The 27,590-nt window shown below is 36.5% G+C and overlaps 1 protein-coding gene across 12 annotated transcripts in view; it reads right to left on the reverse strand.

The window, feature by feature from the left end:
- TASP1 (taspase 1) overlaps positions 1-27,590 on the reverse strand; it is a 342,726-nt gene that overhangs the window by 146,224 nt on the left and 168,912 nt on the right. The window contains exon 12 of one of the 12 annotated variants that reach the window (XM_042980923.1): positions 10-129. The exons of the other annotated variants lie outside the window; for them this stretch is intronic. Coding sequence (XP_042836857.1) covers positions 71-129 — 59 coding nt within the window. The 3' untranslated portion in view covers positions 10-70. Of the gene's footprint in view, positions 1-9; positions 130-27,590 lie in introns of those variants that run through there. 12 annotated transcript variants of the gene reach the window in all.

A 27,590-nucleotide genomic window follows, 5' to 3' on the forward strand; every position in this document is an offset into this window, starting at 1 on the left:
ATTTGGTCCCTTAATGCTGCTCAGAAATCATACATTTCCCAAGGACTGGCCTATACTTTCTCACTTACCCTCAAACTTCCAACATCTCCTCCAGTTCTAACTCTGCAGCTGACCTTGATTCCCAATTCCCTGAAAAAAACAGAAACAAGGAAAGAAAACCTTCATACATCCCCACCATATCTTCTTGATTTGTGTGTTATCACAGATGAACTGCTCATGTTCCTGCCTGTTCACTAGGTACATCCCTTCTCTCACTCAAGGATCTCATGACAGTGATTCCAGGGTCCTTCACCATCTTCTTTATCGAGATTCATTCCTCTGAGAATCTCATATATATAGTCCATCACCTTAAAATATCTGCACACTCTTGATTCTCAAATGTATTTTAGCCCAGACCTTCTCCCTGAACTAGAGACTTGAATAAACACTTGCCTGATTAACATTTCCACTTGCGTATTTGATAAGAACTGCCTGGAACTATTGAACTTGCCTCCAACACTTACTCTTCCTGGAAGCTTCCCCACATCAGTAAACAGAAACTTCATTCTTTCAGTTGCCCAGGCCAAAAGCCAAGTCATCTTGGACTCTCTTTGTCTTACTCTATAGCAATTTATTAGCAAAACATGTTACCTCTACGTTCAAAAACTAGCCAGAATCCAACCACTTCTTTCCCTTCTACCACCGTCACTCTAGTCCAAGCCACTACTATTTCTTGCCTGATATAGCATGAGAGCATCTGACTGGTCTCCCACGTTCCAGTCTGAGCCCTCCATGTCTACTGTTGGTAATGCAGCCAGAATGACCATGTTGAAATGCAAGTCAGGCCATGTTATTCCTCTCCTCATATATCTCCATGAGTAAGTTTCTACATAGAGGTCCTAACCACCCCTTTGAGCTCATCCCTAATCATCTTCCCCCTTGTTCTCTCTGCTCCAGCTACACTGGCCTTCCTCCGAATCCTCAGTCCCTCCAGACACATTGCTACGTCTTTAGCACATGTTGTTCTAGCATATTCTTCCCTTCATGGGCCACATGGCTCCATCCCTCATCTCTGGATTTTTGTTTAAATGTAACCTTCTAAGGGAGGTCTTCCCTGACCATGCTCAAAAACTGCAAGCTCCCCTACAGTTACTACCTACCTTTCCTACATCATTTTTCTCTGTAGCTCTTATAACCATATGACAAATAAGAAGCTTTACCTATTTACTTACTGTCTGCCTGACTTGATAAAATAGAAGCTCCATGAGGAGGACATGGACTTTGTTTCATTCACTACTATAACCCCTGTGCCTGATCTAATGCCTGAAATGTGGTGTATGTTCAAATACTTGTTGAATAAATGAAGAAATGTATGTTTCTGGAAGCATCAAGATGGAGGGGCTTTTCTGAATCATCTAGGCCAGAGATTTGCAAAAGGGCCAGATAGTAAACATTTTCAGCTTTGCGGGCCTTCTGGTCCAAGTCACAACTTCTCAACTCTGCCATTGTAATGCAAAAGGAGTCAAAATGTGTAAACAAACGTGTCTGTGTTTTAATAACATTTTATTTATAAAATCAGGTGGCCAGCAGGATTTGACCTGTCGACCATGGTTTGCCAAACCCTAATCTAGGTTATTCTGCTGCACTAAGCATTAAAGCCTTAATCACCAGTTCTCCTCAAATTTATTAAATAGAGTTCATAAATTCTAGAGGTAGGGCCAATAGACCAATTATCCAATCTAACCCCCATGGCAGACAATAGATGCTTACCTAGTATCCATTCTCTCCTTCTTTCTAACTAAAAGAAACCCATTTTGTTGAGGGGACAGCAATGTATCCAGCTAAGAAATGACTTTCTTAGACTCTCTGTAGCTAGAGGTGACCACAGGCCACAGTTCTGGCCAATAAGACACACAGAGAAGTCATGTGAGGGCATTTTAGGAAAAGTCCTTGAAAGAGGATTGACAGGTGGAACATTCTTTTTTGTTCATTGCCTTTGCCCCTCTTCCTGTTTTAAATGCAAATATGATGCCCAGAGAGTGGTTAGAGCCACACTCTAAGGACAGCAGAATGGGAGGCTGGTACGGTGAAGATACCGTGGAGCTCGTGCACAGGTCCTGCTGATGTCTTCTTATAAAAGGAAAAACTAGGGGCGCCTGGGTGGCGCAGTCGGTTAAGCGTCCGACTTCAGCCAGGTCACGATCTCGCGGTCCGTGAGTTCGAGCCCCGCGTCAGGCTCTGGGCTGATGGCTCGGAGCCTGGAGCCTGTTTCAGATTCTGTGTCTCCCTCTCTCTCTGCCCCTCCCCCGTTCATGCTCTGTTTCTCTCTGTCCCAAAAAAATAAATTAAAAACGTTGAAAAAAAAATTTTAAAAAAATAAATAAAAGGAAAAACTAGTGTCCCATGATAAGTGGCTTTCAAAAAGAGAAAATAAATATTTGGTTAAGCTTAATAAGCTTAAGCTATAAGTAGCTTCTTTTTAAATATGAAATTTATTGTCAAATTGGTTTCCATACAACACCCAGTGCTCATCCCAACAGGTGCCATCCTCAAAGTAGCTTTTAAAAAGACAAAACGAATCATCCAAGACCCTAAAGGCCAGCAAGTGGCATAATAGAGATTTGAACTGATTCTATGACTTCCACTTCAACAGCCTTTCTCTCCACGCCACTCCCTACTCAAAGACAGAATAAAAGGCACAACATTCTATTCCATGGAAGGAAGACAGCATATAAATTAGCAAGTTTTGTTCCTATCCAAAAATGATCATTTCCCAGGCTCAGATAACTAGGAATTCTGGGGTTTTTACCTAGCTTCAGACCTCAGATCCATAACGCTGATAACTCCTAAATTAATCCTATCACTCAAACTAAAGAGAAAGATGGCTCCTCTGCATAGCTTTGGCAGAAAAAGACCAAGGGAGTGTTTCCATCTGCCTGACTGGATATCACATTCCTTCTCGAATCAACCACCACAGCCAGAAGGATGACTATTCCGATTGGCTTATACTGGGTCACATGCCCACCCCTGTGACATGGGAGATGGGTCAGCCCGACTCAAATGGGGTCTGAATGGTTCCTTTCAGTAAAGAATGGTCTCTTGTATCTGGAGAGGAGTGTTGAAACGTGTGCCCAAACACACACACATATCTTTTTTTTTTTTTTTTTTTTTTGGCCTCTCCCAGGAAATTAGGAGATCTGTGTTGTAGGCTTAACTCTGACTACCTAGATGCATGATGCAGGTCACCAGGTTGACATTTGATATTTGGTTCTGGAGATGACTCATCCAATATCAGCCTGAAGTATTAAAAGAGAGACTGAAACAGGATTTGAAAAAATCTTAGAAAAGTATAAAGCGCTATATAATATATAAGATTATTATAAAAGTGAATAAATACAACTGATAAAAATAGGAAAGAAACTCTTTCTTACCTCATCCAAACCTATAACAATCTTTAAAACATTCGTTACAATAAGGAGCAACATAAAAGGCTTCAGATCACAGCTGGTCTAGACAACAAAGACAGGAACGTTTGGGTACCACCTTTCTGGGACTTCAGGACCATAATGTTCCCCTCAAAAAATGACTTGCCTTATTCTATTCCCATCCCTGTTCTAGTCATAACCTCCTTACTCTGTTGATCTTCAGGAACCAAAATAAAAAAATTTAAAGTAACCATACACATATTGTTTCAATCCTTAAATGATTTTGACGAATTGACTTTCATTTGCTATGGCATCTGTTTGCAATAGCAGAAGACTGACAATCTATAAACATCCACTAAAAAGGGTCTACATAATAAAATTATGCCATATCCACATAATGGAATACTATACAGCTGTGAAGAAAAATAAAGAAACTATTTATGCACTAACTCAGAAGGATTGCCTAGATAAATTCAGTGAAAAAAGCTAAATGTAAGGTTGTCATATAACTATCTTGCCACTGTTCGTGTAAAAGGCAAGAAAAGAACACACACATCATGCTGCTGCACATAAAGGCATGGGATCTCTCTTGATGAATACAAAGAAACAAATTACCTTGGTTTTCTCCACAAAGAAGAGCTGGGTTGGCTGAAGAACAGAGATTGGGAGAGACTTCTCCCTGTTTATCCTTTTGTATCTCTTGTATCTTGCATCATGTGACTATACTAACTTTGTACCAAATAAATAATAGACTGATAGCACAGTACAGCATAAACCTTATGGAAGGACAAAGACACCACCAGGTCATACAGATCTCTAATAACCAAGCACAGAGGTTGATGCATTTGGCTGCCAGAACAATCAACTCTAGGCTTAATAGTCTAACACAACAGTTGTGTTAACATAGGGTAGTGACTGGAATATAACAATAATCCCATTCTTCCCTATTACTTTCATGGTGGGGACCACAAAGCACATGGTTACCTAATATTTGGGCAAACGCATGTTTCTGCTAACAAAAACAGGGGATGGAAGTGACCAATTAGGGATTCAAACAAGAGCATGCCCCCATTTATGTATGTAAGTATGTGTGTGTATATGCTGGTATATACATGCACAAACACACACACACACACATACAAACACAATAAAATTTGAAAATAAATGAGTAGCCAGATCTTTAATACACTTTCCATTTCATAAACACTGGGGATATACACAGAACCATTTATGAGTGTTTTTTGCAACACCTAAGAGAAGACCAATCTGACTGTGACTTAAACAAATTGGAGTTTACTTTTCCCACCTAACATGCAGTCTAGAGGAAAGTGGCTTTTGCATTTGTGGCAGCACATCTACAGTGTCAAGGCCATGATTTCTGTGAGTCTTGTCTGTTTCCTTATGGAAACAAGATGGTTGCTCTTACTCCAGGCATCACATCCATATTCAAGACAGGAAGAAGATAAAAGAGGTAATATCAGCCCTTTTTATCAAGAAAACAAAAGACTGTCCCAGAAAACCTCAAGTGGACTCTCACTTGCATCTCATTAGCCTGACCCAATACTGTATGCCTATTTCTGAAAAGGAGTCTTAAAACATAAATATTTAGCTTTTACAGTCTGTGTAATAGAGGCATGCAAGGGTGAAATAAGTTAGAATGACTACTAGACATTCTAACCAGCCCACAGTGTGTGCCACAAGTACTGCAAAAGTTGGCATGTAGAGACGATGAAATGTGACCCCTGACAGTTTGTGTTCTTTATTGCCTGCTTTCAGAATATTTTCATATGTGACAATATTGAGAGCTTTTCATAAATCCAAAAAATAAAAAAATTAATGTACACATCATATATTCATATTTATGTGCCTTCATATTAAATGTAATTGTCCTGCCAAATAAATGCACATCCAAAACAAACATATTTATTTTCTGTATATTTTTCCTTAAATATAAGTTTTCATTTGTTTAATGAACTATGTTATAATTGTAATTAATTTCTCAGGATCTGTAAAGCAGTTCTGTTCCCTTCACTTTGTTAACTGGTAAAGTTTTGTTATAACTTAAGTCCCAAAGAGTTGTTACTTTCATCATAAGCTTTTCTACAAAGGAAGTCAATTACCCTTGAGTGTCATCATTAGTCTACAGTGCAAAAGTAATACACATAAAAATATTTTTTTCCTGAGCCATTTCCATGTAAGTTGCAAACACTATAAGCTTTCATTCTAAATACTGTGGAAGAGACCCCCTAAAAACAAAGACACTCTCTTACCTTCAGAATTTTTCATGTCTAAGATATTAATAATTCTTATACTACTAATTGGCAATTTTTATGAATAACTATTAATTATTACTTAATCTGTTAAAATTTCTCTAATTGTCTCTAAAAGTATATCAAAGGCTAATCATTCCCAAATGTTTTTGTTTAAAGTGCTGTGTTTTCAAAATTATTTATCCAAAGGGAGTTCATTTTTACTTATATCATTTCTACTGGCTATCAGTCAGGTGGTGTTTGGGTTGGATTCTTTAAATACAGGTTTCTATATTTATAAAACAGTCAATTGTTTTGCATTTTTGTATCTAAATAATTACAGAATACAGTGAGAAGCTCTTAAGAATATCATATTTTACAGGAAGGAAAGGAAAGTAGGGAAGAAAAACAGGCAGGATTATTTTTGACCTAAAAAAAATATGGAAATGCAAACACACACACATACACACACACTTACAGCAAACACACTCAAAGTTTACCCCAAAAATACAATTACAGAATTTCAAGTCAAAAATACAAATAAGAAACTACTTGATTTAAATGTTTAAAATGAATATAAATCTGCTACTTAAATCAAATAAAGAAAATACTCTGAGCTTACCCAATTTGAAACTGAAAATCAAGCCAGAAGCAAGGTACCATAGCAGAAAATCATCAGTGTCATTGAGCCTCAGAGGGACTATGTGAGAAGCACTCAGAATAAGCTTCCCACGATTAATGCTAATGAATGAACTGGGTTCTACCACATTCATAAAAGGTTCTGAATAATGTTGTTTACCCACACCCTATTCTTCCTTCACGAATACGTGGTTTTCACAGATTCAAAAATTATACTTACACTCAAATATCTGATGACAAAGAACATTAGGCTACAATGTGGGAAAGCAACTTTACAACCACAAAAACAATTCTAAAATTTATTATGAGCATACAATATATGGATTTATTTATTTACCCACATCCATCAAATGTAATATAAGGTCTGTTCAAATGAACCAGTCAATATATTGTACAACTCAGCCTTCAGCTTCATATGATTTAATTTTCCTTTCCTTCTTGCAACATTATAATTATGCTCTTGGAGTTTACTATAACTAATATTCGTGGTTTTGTCCACATGCTCACAAACTAAAGGAAAAGACAAAAAAGCTTTCTGATCACCTAATCAGTATCCTCAGGAAAAAAAAAAATTGCTAATATGGAAACAAAGATCTTTATTTCTTTTCTGCATGGGATGAAACAAATTCCTTGTGTGGTTTTAATTACATCCTAATATTTCATAAACATCTTTTAGCATAAAATTCAAATTACGTGATGGTACCAACTTCTAAAATCAAGTCCACAGTCCCTTACATCTGGCCACATTTGAATCAAATAGACCAGCAACAAAACTACTGTTCTTTTTAATGTAACATGTTTACAAAGGTGTTGTTGCTGTTTTTCATTTTTAATACTGTACTTATTATTTGCCTTCTATCCAAATAATATTACCAAATTATTTCCAGGTACCAAAATTCCATAGCTAATTTAAATGGTCTTTTCTTTGTTTTCCCAAAGGTCTGTGTGAGTAAGAACACACCTGCTATGGACAAATCATCCTTTGCTATTTTAAAAGCTCCAACTATCCAAAATATTTGGGATTTCCAGGCTGTAGGAGGAGGTTAGAGCTCTTGTATAAACAGGAAACCTAGGCCACAGGGAGAAAACCAACATTAGCTGGGAATGCCCCAAGCCCTACAAAGTTAGACTTCTGGTGGTGGCTACCCATTTCCACTTATTCTGATAAGTCCATATTATTAGTCTGCTGCTGATCAACTCTGTTAGTAATTTAATACAATAACAAGGCTTTTGTTTTTGTTTTTTGTGTGTTTTTTTTCTTATTTGTAAGAGGAGAGGAAGAAAAGAAAACTGATTGAGGCTGCCTAGTTTTATTTCAAGATTCTCCTTTAAGAATAATGCATCAGCCATGCCACAGAAGGGAACTTCTGGGGTTTTTTTGAAATTGGGATGCTCCTGTTTCTTACATTGAATATGCACTGAAAAAAACAAACTTGGGTGTTACTCAATTTAGTAAGAAAATAAACTATTTATTTCCAAAATGATTATCCAAGTCAATAAATGTGATTTTCCACCATCCTTTCCAGCCAAAGGGAAAAAAAAAATGCCTCAAATTTTTACTACTTTCACAATTCTCCTGAATATTATCTATAATCACTCTTCCTATTATGGGATCTCCTAGCCTTTCTGTACAATGTTTCTGCATCTTGTTTTAAATAAGATACATAAGTATTTTTTAAACTTATGTTAAAAATAAACAAAAAAAGGAGACCACTCTGAGAAGTATTTCAGAGCTCACCACAGCAACTCCTCAGAAAAAGACAAGGAAAAAGCTCAATTTTGCCATTAGCTTCCCAAACAGCATTCTTGAAGACCCTTAGAAAACCACCTAAATTTCTAAAATGACTGTTTAAAAACTTAAAAATAAATAAATAAATAAATAAATATCTTCATAGTTAATTGCTATTATTCTTTTTCCCTTTTATTTCCAATCCATCCTCTCACTTAAATTTATTCTGATTTATAAAACTTCTACACATTTAAAAATATTCTGGGATTCTACATATGTATCTTTTGTTACACAGGAAGAAAAATATAATTTATTTTGCAACTTTGTGACATTCCCTGAGACACATTCCAGTTAAGGAAGAAAAAGATGAAAAGCAAAGTATTAATTTCAATAACTTTATGTACTATGCAAAGCTGTGGATGCCAGTCATCTACCAAACTCTAAACCCACCTCACCTATCACCAAAGAACTTGGCTCAAGAACTTCTTCACCATTTCTAGGTCTCTTTCCTTCCCAGCTGCTCACTGTTCTCCTTTTGTCACTATGATACAAGGTGAGAAGTTGACTTACATCCTCCTAATGCCTAAACCAAAAATCTTTTTCTTGATATTCATTTACATCTCTAAACACATAGATATCCCTTGGCTATGTCAAAAAATTTTCTTCTGCCTCTGTCTTCCAAACCAGTATCTTTCTCAGCTATATCCATTCTCCCTCTCTTTCCTATCTCCTTCACAGGATTCTCTTCCATCCACTGCAAAGGCAGACATCCTCTGAGGTTTTTACCTTTGGCTCTTCATTCATTCATTCATTCACTCTTTCATTCATTCATTCCACAAATATTCTATTAGAAGTTGGGGATAGAACAGGGGCACCTGGGTGGCTCAGTCGGTTAACTGTCCGACTTCAGCTCAGGTCATGATCTCGCAGTGCACTAGTTTTGAGCCCTTGTGTCAGGCCCTGTGCCGATGTCTCAGAGCCTGGAGCCTACTTCAGATTCTGTCTCTCTCTCTCTCTCTGCCCCTCCCTCCCCCTTAAAAATAAATAAACATTTTTTTAAAAAAGAAGCTGGGGATAGAACAATGGGAGGAAAATAAGTCAAAATCACTGCCTTCACTGAGTTGATTCCTGCTAAAGGGAGATACACAATAAGAAACAAAAAAGTATAGAATCAAGAAGTGCTAAGAAGAGGGGCACCTGGGTGGCTCAGTTGGTTAAGCGTCTGACTTCGGCTCAGGTCATGATCTCACAGTCTGTGAGTTCAATCCCCGCCATCAGTCTCTGCTGACAGCTCAGAGCCTGGAGACTGCTTCAGATTCTATGTCTCCCTCTCTCTGCCCCTCCCCTACTCATGCTCTGTCTCTCTCTGTCTCAAAATAAATTTAAAAAAAAACAACATAAAAAAAAAAAGAAGTGCTAAGAAGGAACATAAATCTAAGTAGGAGGGTAAGAAGAGGTGTAAGAATTTTATGTAGAGTGGTTAGGAACAACCTCTCTGAGGAAATGACATGCAAGTAGATCTGGCCTCCTCAGCTGCATCATACATTCCATGGAAGATACCATAAAGTCTCAACTTTCCACTCAATTCTAAAGTCTCAACTTCCCTTTCAAGCTCAGGCCCATATATCCAACTGACTATCTTGCTTATAAATACCTCCGTGCTAACATGGTCAAGCTCAACCCCATTTTCTCCACATTTCCAATGCTCGATAAATGACATTCTCATAATCTCTTACTGACATGTAATTTCAAGTCACTCTAGTTACGATTCCTTTTTTACTGCAACTATCATAGTCAATCAGCCATTAAGCCCCAGAGATTCTCTCGTGGAGAGTCTCTGATACTTGACTCTCCTCTCTATCCAATAAAATTCTGCTTCTATAATTGCAATGGCCTTCACTTCTAGGGCCTTCTTCCTCCAATCTATCCAACATGCTAGTATTGCACTTTATTACAAAAGCCTTATGTGGTCAACATTACAGTAAATCCAATTGTTGCTTTGTTTTTCACTTGTAATTACAACACTGTCTTTAATATATTCTGTACACTTTCAAATCAGACTACTTGCTATTCACTAAACAAGTCCAAGATTTTCCCTCCTAAAAACGACTCATTCATGACACTTTCCTCAGTCTACCAGATATGACATCTCTTATCTGCTTCTTTTGAACTCCTTTGCCCTTCCTACTTTGTCATATTTAAGAGCTTTAATTATAAAAGGAACAACATAACATAATTTACAATGCATATTAAAAGAATAATATCCATGAATCTACTCAACAAATAGAAAAATCTAACACTCTTAATACTATTGAGACTCCCCCGGTCCTCCCTCCCAAGAGAAATTACCCTGAACTACTTGTCAATAACTTGCTCATCTCCTGTATAGTTTTATAGTATGTGGATTTATAATTAAATAGTGTTTGGTTTTGCAAAGTCCTATTAATGGTGGCATACTCACTGCAGCCATCTGCAAACTGCATTTTGTTAGTATTATGATTTTAAGGTTCATCTATACTTCAGTGTATAGCTGTAATGCACTCATTTTCACCGTCATGCAGTAATCTGTTGATGGACATGGGGAGGCTATTTGCTCATCTCACAGAGTGTCCAAGAGAGACAGCATTCACAGAGAGACCCCTCCAGAAACAAAGGAATTGGCAGGTGCCATTTGCCTCCTGTGTCCCTTAGCACAAGTACAGGGCCACCTGTGGGAAGCAATGCAGCACCAACATTTGCTACCTAACTTGCTTACACAAAGCCCCACACACCCAGGCACCAGTGGAACCTCCCCACTTAGTCATGCTTGCCTCAGTCCTAGCAGGGCAGACACCCTACCCCAGAAAACTAGTCCAAACCCCTGCCAACACCAAATTTCCCAACAGGGGAATTTTTCAGGGCCTTCATTCTGGTGACAGCAGTGACAGGTCTCATTTCACAAACCAGAACACACCTAGTAAAAACATGCCACATTCAGACCAGGGATGAAACACTACCCACAACAGAAAAGACAGTCTCCGCAGACCACTGGCTGAAGGATAAAGTGGCCAAGACAAAACAAGAGAGCATACATAACACACACTAGAGACACTCCTGAAAGCAACAGGCCCTGGAAAACAGGAGATACCACATGGCAGGGCACTTCAGGAACTCTTCTTCATAAGGTCATTAACCTTAAGAATAGGAGACATACCTAACTTTCTCAATACAGAGAAACAGGCACAGAGACTTAAGACAAAATGAGAAGACAAAACAACAACAACAACAACAACAACAACACAAAAACTATCCCAAATAAAAGAACAGAACAAGGCCACAGCCAGCCAGAGATCTAAGCAAAACAGATACATATAACATGCCTGACAGGGAATTTAAACTAATAATCATAAAGATACTCACTGGACTTGACAAAAGAGTGGAAGACATGAGTGAGACCCTTAACACAAACATAAGGAATAACACAGTAAGGAAAAAGGGTGTAATAAACAAAATGAGAAATACACTTGATGGGGGCTCGTGGGTGGCTCAGTCGGTTCAGCATCCAGCTTCAGCTCAGGTCATGATCCTTCAGTTTATGAATTTGAGCCCTGCATCGGGATCTGTGCTGACAGCTCAGAGCCTGGAGCCTGCTTCGGATTCTGTGTCTCCTTCTCTCTCTGCCCCTCCCCCCGCTCATACTCTTTCTGTCTCTGTCTCTGTCTCTGTCTCTGTCTCTCTCTCTTTGTCTCTCAAAATAAATAAAACATTTAAAAATGTTTTTAAAAAAAATAAAGAAATACACTTGATGGAATGAATAACAGGATGGAAGAAGCAGGGAATGAATTAGTGACCTGGAAGACAGAGTAATGGAAAGTATTCAAGCTGAAAAAAAAAAGAAAGAAAAAAAGAATTATGCAAAATAAGAGTAGACTTCAGGAATTCAGTGACTCCATCAAATGTTAATAACATTCCTATTATAGGAGTCTCAGAAGAAGAAAGAGAAAAGGGGGAAGAAAAATTTATTTGAAGAAATAATAGCTGAAAACTTTCTTAATCTGGGGAAGGAAACAGATATTCATATAGAGAAAGCATAAAGAACTCTCACCAAAATCAACAAAAGCAGATTCAGACCAAGAAATATTGTAATTAAAGGCAAAATATAGTGACAAAGAGAAACATTTTTCAATCACTAAGACAAAAGAAGACAGCAACTTAAATTTCAGATGACTATATATATATATATATATATATGTACGTACATACATATATATGTACACACCGCAAAAGATTCCCCCCAAAAAATTGCTAGAACAGATCCATGAACTCAGTTAAGTTGCAGGACACCAAGTCAATGAACAGAACTCTGCTGCATTTCTATACACTGATAATGAAACAGCAGAAACAGAAATCAAGGGATCAATCCCATTTACAAATGCACCAACTCATAAGATATCTAGGAATAAACCTAACTGAAGAGGTAAAAATTCTGTACTCTGAAAACTATAAAACACCGATGAAGGAAATTGAAGTTGACATAAAAAAATGGAAAAATAATCCATGCTCCAGGATTTTAAGAACAAATAATATCTGTATTACCCAAAACAATCTACACATTCCATGTAAGCCCTATACTAACATTATTTTTCACAGAAATAGAACAATCATAAAATCTGTGTGGAACCACAAAGATCCCGAGTAGCCATAGGAATCTTGAAAAACAAAAGCAAAGCTGTAGCATCACAATTCCAAACATCAAGTTACATTACAAAGCTGTAGTGATCAAACAGTATTGTATTGGCACAAAGATCAATGGAACACCCATTGATCTTATAGAAAACCCAGAAATAGAACCACAACTATATGGTCAATTAATCTTTGACAAAGCAGGAAAGAATATCCAATGATAAAAAGTCTCTTCAACAAATTATGTGGGAAAACTGGACAACAACACATAAAAGAATTAAACTGGACCATGTTCTGACACCATACACGAAAAGAAATTCAAAATGGATTAAACACATAATGTGAGACCTGAAATCATAAAAATCCTAGAGGAGAACACAGGCAGTAACCTCCTTGATACCAGCTGTAGCAATTTCTTACTTGATATGTCTCCTGAAGAAAGGGAAATACTATTGGGACTACACCAAAATAAAAAGCTTCTGCACAATGAAGAAAATATTCACAACTAAAAGGCAACCTATGGAATCAGAGAAGATATTTGTAAATGACATATCTGATAAAGGGTTAGTAGTCAAAATATAGAAATAACTTATAAAGCTCAACACATATACACACACACATAATCCAGTTTAAAAATAAGCAGAAGACATGAATAGACATTTTTCCAAAGAAGCCATCCAAATATGCAACTGACATGAAAAAGATGCTCAACATCTCTTAGCATCAGGGAAATACAAATCAAAACTACAATGAGATATCAGCTCACACCAGTTAGAAAGGCTAAAATTAACAACACAGGAAATAATAGGTGTCAGTGAGAATGTAGAGAAAGGAGAACCCTCTACACTGTTGGTAGGAATGCAAACTGGTGCAGCCACTCTGCAGAACAGTATGGAGGTTCTTCAAAAAGTTAAAAATAAAACTACCCTACAACCCAGCAATTTCACTACTAGGTATTCACTCAAATGACACAAAAATACTGATTGAAAGGGATACATGCACCACAATGTTATAGCAGAATAATCAACAAGAGTCAAGTTATGGAGAGTCCAAATGTCCATCGACCAATGAATGGATCAAGCAAATATGGTATATATAAATATATACAATGGAATATAACTCATACATAAAAAAGAGTGTATTCTTTCCATTTGCAACAATGTGGATGGAGCTAGAGAGTACTATATTGAGAGAAATAATCCAGACAAAAACAAATACCATATGATCTTGCACATATGTGGGATTTAAGAAACAAAACAAATGAACACGGAGGAATAAAAAAGAGAGAGGGAAACCAAGAAATGGACTCTTAACTGTAGAGAACAAACTAATGATTGCTGGCAGGGAAGTAGGTTGGTGGGATCAGTTAAATAGGTGATAGGTATTAAGGAGAGAACTTGTTCTGATGAGCATTGTGTGTTGTATGTAAGTGATGAAACACTAAATTCTTTACCTGAAACTAATGTTACACTGTGTATTGGCCAGATGGAATTTAAATAAAAATTTGGAAAAAAAAAAAAAATTAAATTTAAAAAAATAAAAAAAAAAAGAAAAATAAACAAAAAAGAAAAGAAAATAGTAACTTACAAAGGAAAACCCATAAGGGTATAGCAGGAGATTTTTCAGCAGAAACTTTCCAAGCCAGAAGGGAGTGGCATGACATATTCAGTGCTGAACATGAAAATCTACAGCCAAGAATACTGTCAATGCTATCATTCAGAATAAAAGGAGAGATAGAGAGTTTCCCAGACAAACAACACTAAAGGAGTTCAATCACTAACCCAACCCTGAAAGAAATATTAAAGGGGACTCTTTAAGTGGAAAGGAGAGACCAAAAGAGACAGTATAGAGGTAGGAAACACAAAAGCAGTAAAAATGAGTATTTCTGTAAAAAATCAGTCAAGGTAATATAAAAACACATAACTAAAACAAGAGAAGTAAAAAATGGGTTCTTAAAAAATAACTAACTTAACTAAAAAAAACCTTAAAAAATAACTAACTTAACACAGACTATTATATGCAGAAGATATATACAAACCTCATGGTAACCATATATCAAAAATCACCAATAAATATGCAAGAATAAAGAGAAATAAATCCAAAGATATCAGTAAAGAAAATCAGCAAGTCATGAAAGACAGAGAGACAAGAAGGAATCAGAGAAAATCTTTAGAAACACAAAACAAATAATAAAATGACAGTAAATACATATCTATCAATAGTTACTTTGAATGTAAATGGGCTAAATGCACCAATCAAAAGACATAGCATGACACAATGGATAAAAACAAGACCCGTCTATATGCTGCTTACAAGAGACTCATTTTAGACCTAAAGCCACCTACAGATTGAAAGTGAGGAGATGGAGAAACACCAATTATGAAAATGAATGTGAAAAAAAAGCTGGACTAGCAATATATTTATATTGTTATTTATAAGGGACAAAATAGACTTTCAAACAAAGACTATTAATAAGAGACATAGAAGGACACTATATAATACTAAAGGGGGCAATCCAACAAGAAGATATAACAATTGTAAATATTTATGCACCAAATACATAAAACAGTAACAAATATAAAAGAACTAATCAATAATAATACAAAAATAGTAGGGGACTTTCACACCCCACTTACATCAATGGACAAATCATCTAAACAGAAAATAAACAAGGAAACAATAGCTTTGAATGACACACAAGATCAGATGGATTTAGCAGATATATTCAGAACATTGCATCCTAATACAGCAGAATACACATTGTCTTCCAGTGCACATGGAATATTCTGCAGAATAGATCAGATACTAGCAAAACAATCCTCAATAAATTTAAGAAGACTGAAGTCATATCATGCATCTCTTCTGACCACAACATTTATGAAACTAGAGGTCAACCACAAGAAAAAATCTGGAAAGACCGCAGATATATGGGAGGTTAAATAATATGCTACTGAATGATGAAAGAGTCAAACAGGAAATTTAACTAAGTATATGGAAACAAATGAAAATGAAAACACAGGATTCCAAAACATTTGTATGCAACAAAAGCAGTTCTAAGAGGGAAGTTTATAGCAATTCAGGCCCACCTCAAAAAGCAAGAAAAATCTGATTGACAACCTAACCTTACAAGTAAAGGAGCTAGAAAATAAGAACAAACAAAACCTTAAAGCAGCAGAAGGAAGGAAATAATAAAGATTAGAGCAGAAATAAATTATATAAAAAAACAAAATAATAGAACAAATCAATGAAATGTATTATGCTAAGTGAAATAAGTCAGTCAGGAAAAAGACAGATATCATGTTTTCACTCATATGTGGAATTTGAGAAACTTAACGAAGACCATAGGGGAAGGGAAGGAAAAATAAGTTTCAAGCAGGAGGCAAACCATAAAAGGCTCTTAAATACAGAGAACAAACTTAGGGTTGTGGGGGTGGGGGATTGGGGGAAAGGGAAAATGGGAGATGGGCATTAAGGAGGGCACTTATTGGGATGAGCACTGGGTGTTGTATGTAAGTGACGAATCATGGGAATCTACTCCTGAAGTCAAGACTATACTGTACACACTGTATGTTAGCTAACTTAACAATAAATTATTAAAAAAAAAAAAAGAGCTGTTTTTTTTGATAAGATGAATAAACCTCTAGCCAAACTTACCAGGAAGAAAAGAGAAATGGCCCAAATAAATAAAATCACAAATGAGAGAGGAGAAATAACCAACACCACAGAAATTAAAACAGTTGTAAGAGAATATTAGGAAAACTATATATCAACAAATTGGACAATGTAGAAGAAACCAATAAATTTCTTAGGAACATATAAACTACCAAAACTGAATGAGGAAGAAACAGAAAATTTGAACAGACCAATAATCACCAAAGAAACTGAATCAGTAATCAAAAAACTCCCAAAAACTCTAAGTCCAGGACCAGATGGCTTCACAGGCAAACTCCACCAAACATAGAAAAAAGAGTTAATACCATTCTTCCTAAAATATTCCAAAAAATAGAAAAGGAAGGAAAATTTACATTCATTCTATGAGGCCAGTATTACCCTGATACCAAAACCAGATCAAAACACCACTAAAAAATAGAACTGCAGGCCAATATCATTGATGAAGATAGATACAAAAATCCTCTACAAAATACCAGCCAAATGCAACGATACATCAAAAGAATCATTCACCATGATCAAGTGGCATTTATTCCTGGAATGCAAAAGTGGTTCAATATTTGCAAATCAATCAATGTGATACATTACATCAATAAGAAAAAGGATAATAACCATATGATCATTTCAACAGACTCAGAAAATGCTTTTCACAAAGTACCACATCCATTCATGATTAAAAAAAAGAAACCCTCAACAAAGTAGGATTAGAGGGAATATACCTCAACATTATAAAAACCATATATGAGAAACCCACAGCTAACATCTTACTCAATGGTCAAAAACTGAAAGTTTCCATGTAAGATAAGGAACAAGACAAAGATGGCCATTTTTACCACTTTTATTCAACGTTGTACTGGAACTCCTAGCCACAGCAACCAGACAAGAGGAAAGAATTAAAGGTGTCCAAATTGGTAAGGAAGAAGTAAAACTTTCACTGTTTGCAGAGAGCATGATACTATATATAGAAAACCCAATGACTCTATCAAAAAACTTCTAGAACTAATAAAAGAATTTGGTAAAGTCACAGGATATAGAATTAATGTGCAGAAATCTGTTGCATTTCTGTGCACCAATAATGAAGCAACAGAAAGAAATTAAGAAAACAATACCATTTACAACTATATCAAAAATAATAAGATACTCAGGAATAAATCTAACCAAGGAGGTGAAAGACCTATACTCTGAAAACTGTAAAACACTGATGAAAGATGATGAAAGAAATTAAAGATGATACAAAGGAATGAAAAGACATTCCATGCTCATAGACTGAAAGAACACATATCATTAAAATGTCTATATTACCCAAAGCAATCTACAGATTTAATGCAATCCCTATCAAATACCAAGAGCATGTTTCACAGAACTAGAACACAATTCTAAAATTTGTATGGAACTACAAAAGACCCTGAATAGCAAAAGCAATCTTGAAAAAGAAAAGTAAAGGCATCACAATTCTGGATATTAAGTTATATTACAATGATGTAGTAATCAAAACAGCATGGGACTGGGACAAAAACAGACATTTAGATCAATGGAACAGAAGAGAAAACCCAGGAATGGAACCAAAACTATATGGTCAATTAATCTTTTACAAAGCAGGAAACTATACCCAATGTGAAAAAGACATTCTCTTCAACAAATGGTACTGGAAAAACTGGACAGTAACATTCAAGAGAAAGAAACAGGACCACTTTCTTACACCAAACACAAAAATAAACTCAAAATGGACTAAAGACCTAAGTGTGAGTCCTGAAACCATCAAAGTCCTAGAGGAGAACACTGGCAATACCCTCTCTGACATTAGCTATAGGAACTTTTTTCTAGATATGTCTCCTGAGGCAAGGGAAACAAAAGCAAAAATAAACTATTGGGACTACATCAGAATAAAAGGTTTCTGCATAGCAAAGGAAACAATCAGCAAAACTGAAAGACAACCTACAGAATGGGAGGAGATATTTACAAATGACATATCCAATAAAGGGTTAGTATCCAAAATGTATAAAGAACATATAAGAGGAGGAGTTAAGATGGCAGGGGATAGGAGGACCCTAAGCTTGTCTCCTCCCTCAAACACAGCCAGATAGCTATCAAATCATTCTCAACACCCAAGAAATCAATCAGAGATGAGAGAACAAAAACTGCAAGTCTGTAAGTAGAAAAGCAACCATGTTATGGAAGGTAGGAGGAGCAAAGAGTTGACTTGGGGGAGATATAACTGTGGATACGGCAGTGGAGAGGTAGCCTGCTTTATGAGGCAACCACAAGTATTATGTTCAGTGGAGCACATAATTTGAATTTTTTAGAAGTCTGCTGCCATGAAGGGAGAGCCTGGCTTAAAGATGCTCAGGTGGCAAAGCAGGGTGGAGTCCCAGGAGTGACAGTGAGGACTGAGAGTCCTCTGGGACACAAGAACGGGCGGTGCTAATGTGCTGCACTGTTCCCAAACACAGGAGTTGGACTCCTGCTGGGGGCAGGGAGCTGGGGTGCTGGCTTTCTGCTTTGTTTTGCCATAAACTCTGAACCATGATTATACCACAGCATTCTTTACATGGGTGACAAGCGGCAAAAGTTCCAGGAGACCCTGTCCCAGAGGAACAGTGAGGGTCCGTCCAGCAGTAGTCCCTAAAATTTTGAGTTTTGAAATTTAGTCATGCACCTGAGATAAAAAAGCTTGGACAAAGTCAGGGTGAATGCAGTGATGTGACCACAACTGGGGACACAAGAGGGGTGATTGATTGCCCTTCTGTGAGGGTTCCATAAAGAGTGGGGGGCACGAAATTTTACTTCCTGGGCTAGAGAGTGGGGTGCCACCATATTTGTCCTGCCCATTAGCACTGAAAGCCTACAGGGAGCAAACAGCACCACCTTCTGGAGACCACAGCCACTTATACCAAAACCCACCTCCCTGCACCCTAAAGTGCATCTCCACTAGGGCAAATCCACCTAAGATTCGTGAAAAAGGCCTCTCCCACAGAAGACCAGCACAAACAACTCACTCACACTAAGTCTACTGATCACAGAGCGCTACAAAGCTTCACTCTAGGGGAAATAGGATCTAGCTTCCCTTTTACTTTTACTCTTTGTTTTTTTAACATTATTTCTTCATTTATTTTATTTTATCAATTCTTTCTTTTGTTTTTTTAATTTTATTTTTATAAATTATATATATTTTTTATTTTCATAAGGTACCTGAACTAGAATTTAAAACAACTTCTTAAGGATACTAGCTGGACTTATAAGAAACAGAAGACGTGAGAGGATACCCTTCTGTGGGGATAAAAGAATTAAAATCAAGTCAGGCCAAAATTAAAATGCTATAACCAAGATGCAAACCCAAATGGAGGCCATAAAAATCAGGATGGACAAAGCAAGGTGTGAATCAGTGATACAGAAGATAAGAATATGGAAAATAATGAAAGTGAAAAGAAGAGGGAAAGAAAGCTAATGGATCACAAAGGTAGACCTAGGGCATTCAACAACTTACTAAAATGGAATAACATTTGTATCATAGGAGTCCCAGAAGAAAAAGAGAACAGGGGCCAGGAGGTTTATCTGAACAAATTATAGCTGAGACTTCCCTAATATGGGAAAGGACACAGACATCAAAATCCAAGAAGCACAGAGAACTCCAATTATCAACAAAAGCCATACGTTGTCAAGGCATATCATAGCCAAATTCACAAAATATACAGACAAGGAATGATCATGAAAAAAAGTTCTTAACCTACAAGGAAAGACCAATAAGAAGAGCAGCAGATGTGTACACAGAAACCTAGCAGGCTAAAAGAGATATATTCAACGTGATGAATGAGAAAAATATGCATCCAAGAATTCCTTACCCATCAAGGCTGTCATTCAGAATAGAAGGAGAGATAAAGAATTTCCCAAACCAAAGCTAAATGAGTTTGTGACCACTAAACCAGCTCTGCAAGAAATTTTAAGGGGGGCTCTTTGAAGGGAGAAAAAAGACCAAAAGCAACTAAGACTAGAAAGGACCAGAGAACATCACCAGAAACACCAACTCTACAAGTAACACAATGGCACTAAATTTATATATTTCAATAATCACTGAATGTAAATGGACTAAATGCTCCAATCAAAAGACACAGGGTATCAGAATGAATTTTAAAAAAACAAAAACAAAAACAAGAACCATCTATATGCTGCCTAAAAGGGTCTCAGTTTAGAACTAAAGACACCTGCAGATTCAAAGTGAAGGGATGGAGAACCATCTATCATGCTAATGGAAGTGAAAAGAAAGCTGGAGCAGCCATACTTATATCAGACAAATGAGATTTTATTTTTTTTTTCAATATATGAAATTTATTGTCAAATTGGTTTCCATACAACACCTAGTGCTCATCCCAAAAGGTGCTCTCCTCAATACCCATCACCCACCCTCCCCTCCCTCCCACCCCCCATCAACCCTGTTTGTTCTCAGTTTTTAAGAGTCTCTTATGCTTTGGCTCTCTCCCACTCTAACCTCTTTTTTTTTTTTTTTTTTCCTTCCCCTCCTCCATGGGTTTCTGTTAAGTTTCTCAGGATCCACATAAGAGTGAAAACATATGGTATCTGTCTTTCTCTGTATGGCTTATTTCACTTAGCATCACACTCTCCAGTTCCATCCACGTTGCTACAAAGGGCCATATTTCATTCTTTCTCATTGTCATGTAGTACTCCATTGTGTATATAAACCACAATTTCTTTATCCCAGACAAATGAGATTTTAAACCAAAGCCTTTTACAGGAGATGAAGAAGGGCATTATATCATAATTAAGGGGTCTATCCATCAAGATCTAACGATTATAAATATTTATGCCCCCATGTGGAAGAACCCAAATATATAAATCAATTAATCACAAACATAAAGAAACTCATTGATAATAATACAATAATAGTAGGGGGCTTTAGCATCCCAGGGAAATGGACAGATCATCTAAGCAGAAAATCAACAAGGAAACAATGACTCTGAATGACACACTAGACCAGATGGACCTAACAGATATATTCAGAACATTTCATCCTAAAGCAGCAGAATACACATTCTTCTCAAGTGTACATGGGACATTCTCCACAATAGATCACATACTGGGTCACAAATCAGCCCTCAACAAGTAGAAAAAGACTGAGATCAGACCATGTATATTTTCAGACCACAAGGCCATTAAACTTGAAGTAAACCACAAGAAAAAATTTGGAAAGACCTCAAATATATGGATGTTAAAGAACACCATACTAAAGAAAGAATGGGTTAACAAGGAAATTAAAGAAGGAATTTTGAAAACACAACAGTCCAAAATGAAAACACAACATGAAGATGCATGGGATGCAGCAAAGGCAGTCTTAAGAGGGAAGTACATTGCAATATAGGCCTATCTCAAGAAGCAAGAAAGGTCTCAAATACACAACCTAACCGTATGCCTAAAGGAGCTAGAAAAGGAACAGCCAATAAAGCCTAAAGCCAGCAAAAGAAGGGAAATAATAAAGACTAGAGCAGAAATAAATATACAAACAAACAAAACAGTAGAACACATCAACAAAACTAAGAGCTGAATGTATTAAAATTGATAAACCCCTAGCCAGACTTAACAAAAAGGACCCAAATAGATAAAAATCATGAATGAAAGAGGAGAGATCATAACCAACACCACAGAAATACAAACTATTATAAGAGAATACTATGAAAAATTATACGCCAACAAACTGGGCAATCTGGAAGAAATGGACACATTTCTACAAACTTATAAACTACCAAAACTGAAACAGGAAGAAATAGAAAATCTGAACAGTTCCGTAACCAGCAAAGAAAGTGAATCAGTAATCAAGAATCTCCCAACAAACAAGAGTCCTGGGCCAGAAGGCTTCCCAGGGAAATTCTACCTGATATTTAAAGAAGAGTTACTACCTTTTCTTCTCAAACTGTTTTAAAAATTAGAAATGGAAAGAATACTTCAAAACGCATTCTACGAAGCCAGCACTACCTTGATTCCAAAACCAAAGACCCCACTAAAAAGAAGAATTACAGGCCAATATCCCTGATGAACATGGAGGCAAAAGTTCTCAACAAAATACTAGCAAATGGAATTCAACATTAAAAGAATTATTCACCATAATCAAGCAGGATTTATTCCTGGCCTGCAGGGTTAGTTCAGTATTTGCAAATCAATCAACATGATGATACACCACATTATTAAAAGAAAGGATAAGAATCACAGGATCCTGTCAATGGATGAAGAAAAAGTATTTGACAAAACACAGCATCCATTCTTAACAAAAAACCTCAACAAAGTAGGGCTGGATGGAACATACCTCAGCATCACAAAGACCATACACAAAAACCCCATAGCTAATATCATCCTCAATGCGGATGACCCTACGGTCAGGAACAAGACAGGGATGCCAATGTCACCACTATTATTTAACATAGTACTGGAAATCTTAGCCTCAGAAATCAGACAACAAAACAAAATAAAAGACATCCAAATCAGCAAGGAAGAAATGAAAGTTTCTACATACATGTTCTACATACATGACAATCTATGTAGAAAACCTGAAAGATCCACCAAAAAACTGCTAGAACTAATACATGAATTTAGCAAACTCACAGGACACAAATTTAATATGCAGAAATGTGCTGCATTTCTATACACCAATAGTGAAGCAGCAGAAAAATAAACCAAGGAATCAATCCCAGTTGCAATTGCACCAAAACCCATCAGATACCTTGGAATAAATCTAACAAAGAGGTAAAAGATCTGTGCTCTGAAAACTATAGAACACTTATGAAAGAAACTGATGAGGTCTCAAAGAAATAGAAAAGCATTCCACATGCTCATGAATTAGAAGAACAAATATTGTTAACATGTCTATATCACCCAAAGCAATCTGCACATTTAATGCAATTCCTATCAAAATACCACTAGCATTTTTTTGCACAGCTAGAACAACAAGCCTAAAATATGTATGGAATCACAAAAGACCCTGAATAGCCAAACCAATTCTGAAAAAGAAAAAGAAAACTGGAGGCATCACGATTCCAGATTTCAAACCGTATTACAAAGCTATGGTGATCAAGACAATATGGCTCTGGCACAAAAACAGACACTTAGATCAATGGAAAGAATAGAAAACCCAAAAAATGGACCTATAACTATATGGTCAACTAATCTTCTACAAAGCAGAAAAATATCCAATAGAATAAAGATAGTCTCATCAACAAAATGTTTAGGAAAACTGAACAGCAACACATAAAAGAATGAAACTGGACCACTTTCTTATACCATACACAAAAATAATTAAAAATGGATGAAAGACCTAAATGTGAGACAGGAAACCATCAAAATCCTAGAGGAGAACACAGGCAGTAATCTCTTTGACCTCGGCCGGAGCATCTTCTTACTAGAAAAATCACCAGAGGCAAGGGAAACAAAGCAAAAATGAACTTTTGGGACTTCATCAAGATAAAAAGCTTCTGCATACTGAAAGAAACAATTAACAAAGCTAAAAGGCAACCTTTAGAATGGGAGAAGATATCTGCAAATGACATATCAGATAATGGGTTAGTATCCAAAATCTATAAAGAACTTATCAAACTCAACACCCAAAAAACAAATAATCCAGTGAAGAAATGGGCAGAAGATATGAACAGACACTTTTCCAAAGAAGACATCCAGATAGCTAACAGACACACGAAAAGATGCTCAACATCACTCATCATCAGGGAAGTACAAATCAAAACCACAACGAGATACGACCTCACACCTGTCAGAATGGCTAAAATTAACAACTCAGTAAACGACAGATGGTGGCAAGAACATGGAGAAATGGGAACACTTCTGCACTGCTGGTGGGAATGCAAACCAGTGCAGTTACTCTGGAAAACAGTATGGAGGTTCCTCAAAAAATTAAAAATAGAACTACCCTACAACCTAACAAATGCACTAACCAGGTATTTATCCAAATGATACAAAAATGCTGATTCAAAAAGGCACATGCACCCCCAATGTTTATTACAGCGCTATCAACAATAGCCAAATTATGGAAAGAGCCCAAATGTCCATCAACTGAAGAAAGAAGATGTATATGTGTACACACACTACTGTGTAATATTACTCAGCCATCAAAAAGAATGAAATCTTGCTATTTGCAACAGCACGGACAGAACTAGAATGTATTATGCTAAGTGAAATAAGTCAGTCAGAGAAAGATAAATATCATATGATTTCACTCATATGTGGGATTTAAGAAATAAAACAGATGGACTTAGGGGAAGGGGGAAAAGGAGGAAAGGGGGAACAAACCACAAGAGACTCTTTTTGGTTTTGCTTTGTTTTTAAAGTTTATTTCTTTATTGTGTGTGTGTGTGTGTGTGTGTGTGTGTGTGTGTGTGTGAGAGAGAGAGAGAGAGAGAGAGAGAGAGAAAGTGGGGGAGGGGCAGAGAGAGGGAGAGAGAGAACCCCAGGCAAACTCCACACCATCAGTGCAGAGCCCGACATGGGGATCAAACTCACAAACCATGGGATCATGAACTGAGTTGAAGTCAGATGCTTAACTGACTGAGCCACCCAGGTGCTCACCCTGGCAAGGATGTGGAGAAAAAGGAACAATTGTGTACTGTTGATGGGAATCACAACTGCAACAGCTATCTGGGGAAAACAGTATGGAGGTTCTTCACAAAGTTGAAAACAGAACTACCCTATGATCCAGCAATCGCAGTACTGGGTATTTTCCCAAAGAATACAAAAACATGAATTCAACGGGATACACACACCCCTATGTTTATTTCAGCATTATTTACAATAGCCAAATTATGGAAGCAGTCCAAGTATCCATACATTGATGAATGGATAAAGAAGATGTGGTACATATACACCATGGAATATTATTCAGCCATAAAAAAGTGATATCATTCCATTTGCAATGACATCAGTTAGAAAGTATAACCCTAAGCAAAATAAGACAGAGAAAGAAAAACACCATATGATTTCTGTCATATGTGGAATTTAAAGAACAAAACAAACAGCAAAAGGGGGAAAGAAAGAGAGAGAGACAAATCAAGAAACAGATTTTTAATTATAGAGAACAAAGTGACAGTTACCAGAGGGGGAGGGGGCTGGGGGAATTAAGGAGTACGCTTGTGATGAGCATTGTGTGTTGCATGGAAGTGTTGAATCACTATATTGTACACCTGAAACTAATATAACACTGTATATTTAATAACAGGAATTAAAATAAAAGCTTTAAACAAGTTAATGTCTACCACATACTTATTTCATATTTTATATCTAGCAATTCTAATATGTAACATCTTTGGTAATCTAGTTACAGTTTCTATTGACATATATTCTCTCATGGTAACTCTCTTTACGTAAAGTGTTGCATTGCAATTTAAGACTATACTTTGGATTCATGTTTGAGGAGCATTTTAACATTTGACTTGAAAGAACATTCTTTCAGGAAAGACTTAAATTTTCTTTCATTAAGCCCAGAGAGCTTCATGTATCCAGGACCACCTTAACTGAAAATTCTGTTCTATTCACTTGAAAGTATGATTCTTTTTCAGTTAGTATTTTGCCCAGCACTGTTGGATTATTTGTAATCAGAAGGTTCCAGAGTTTCTATTTCATGAAATTGCCAGGAACAGGAGGGCCTATATTTCCTGAACTTTAGTGTGGCACTTACTGCATCTTACATTTTATTATTATGCATTTGCTTTTTTTCTTCATCTACAATGCAAGCTCCTTGACAGCAAATCTCTTTTTCCTTTAATTTTTTTTAATGTTTGTTTATTTATTTGAGAGAGAGAGAGAGACCGCACGCACACAAGTTGGGAAGGGGCAGAGAGAGAGGGAGACAACAGAATCCAAAGCAGGCTCCAGGCTCTGAGCTGTCAGCACAGAGCCCAATGCAGGGCTTGAACCCATGAACCACAAGATCATGACCTGAGCCAAATTGGGATGCTTAACCGACCGGGTCACCCAGGCGCCCACAAATCTGTTTTATTTATCTCTAAACCTCTTGCACTAGCCAACAAAGTACATTAAATGGATTTCAATGAATATTTGCTTAATAAAAAGATGTTAAAAATTCTGAAAGTATAAATGTATAGGGCCCAAGGATTAGTGATGAATCATGCTTTGGCATTTGCCTAATTTATTGTTTTCCTTATTTTGCAACTTGGACATGTGAGTACAACAGACTAAGCATCACATCATTTCTGATAATGAAGGAAAAACACATTTGATTTTTTAATAGATAAAAAGAGTAGGCTTCAGAATGGTACAAAAGAAAAAGATTTTAGTGTTTCAAAAAGAGAACAGCATGTTTTTAAAGTTTTTTAAATTATAAAGAAATTTATGAAACATAGTTGATCTCAGGAAGAGGTTAAAATGTGTACTGACATTGTACTTTTGTTCTTCCTATGGAAGCTAATGCTCATGAATTATTAGGGTTTTAGTTAAAAATTTTGTCATTACAAGAAAACATTTATCAAATACAACCTCTCAATTTGGCAGAAAAATCACAAGAGGGGACTCCCTTCAACTCAATTGTAGATGGCATTCTGCATTTGACAATAAACCTATGATGTTATAACAGTGTAAGAATATCCCCCAAACGTATAAAATAACATACAGTGAAAACCACTTTTTAAATAATAATACTGTATACTGCACAGTATTTTTCAACAATGGTCACAGAGACTGTTGGTTGATAATACTAATAGCTTAGAAAGCTAAAGAGAAGAAAAGGGAAATTTGAGTCTTACAGATAACATTTGATCAACTACTATTTTTGGTAGTGAGCAGAACTAACGAAAAAATGTACTGGGACATTACTTGTTAAGAATTGGGCAAGAAGCTATAATGCCTCCTTGAAGTTCACATACCACACATACAGCCACAGTTTGCATGGAAAAAAAGAATAATTCATGAAACCAAGTTCATTCAAAAATAACCATGAATAGGAAAAGTCACATCTGAATCATTGTAAGAGCTTTCAAGTGTGTGTGTGTGTGTAATCACTTAAAAAGCACAACTAAAAAGGAAACCTATTTATTTCTTTTCCCTAGTTAACTAAGCATTCGGTCTATAATCAGCTGGTTAGCATGAAGTATTATTAAAGCACTATTTTTATAGTACCCATTTTTATGGGTTTTGTATGTTACACAAACAGTGGTTTTTTAAAAAATGCATGAATTGGTTATTCTCTTTCATGTTCCTATATTAAGTCAAACCAAA

This window comes from Panthera tigris, chromosome A3 (assembly GCF_018350195.1).
Source record: "Panthera tigris isolate Pti1 chromosome A3, P.tigris_Pti1_mat1.1, whole genome shotgun sequence".
NCBI classification, from domain to species: Eukaryota; Metazoa; Chordata; class Mammalia; order Carnivora; family Felidae; genus Panthera; species Panthera tigris.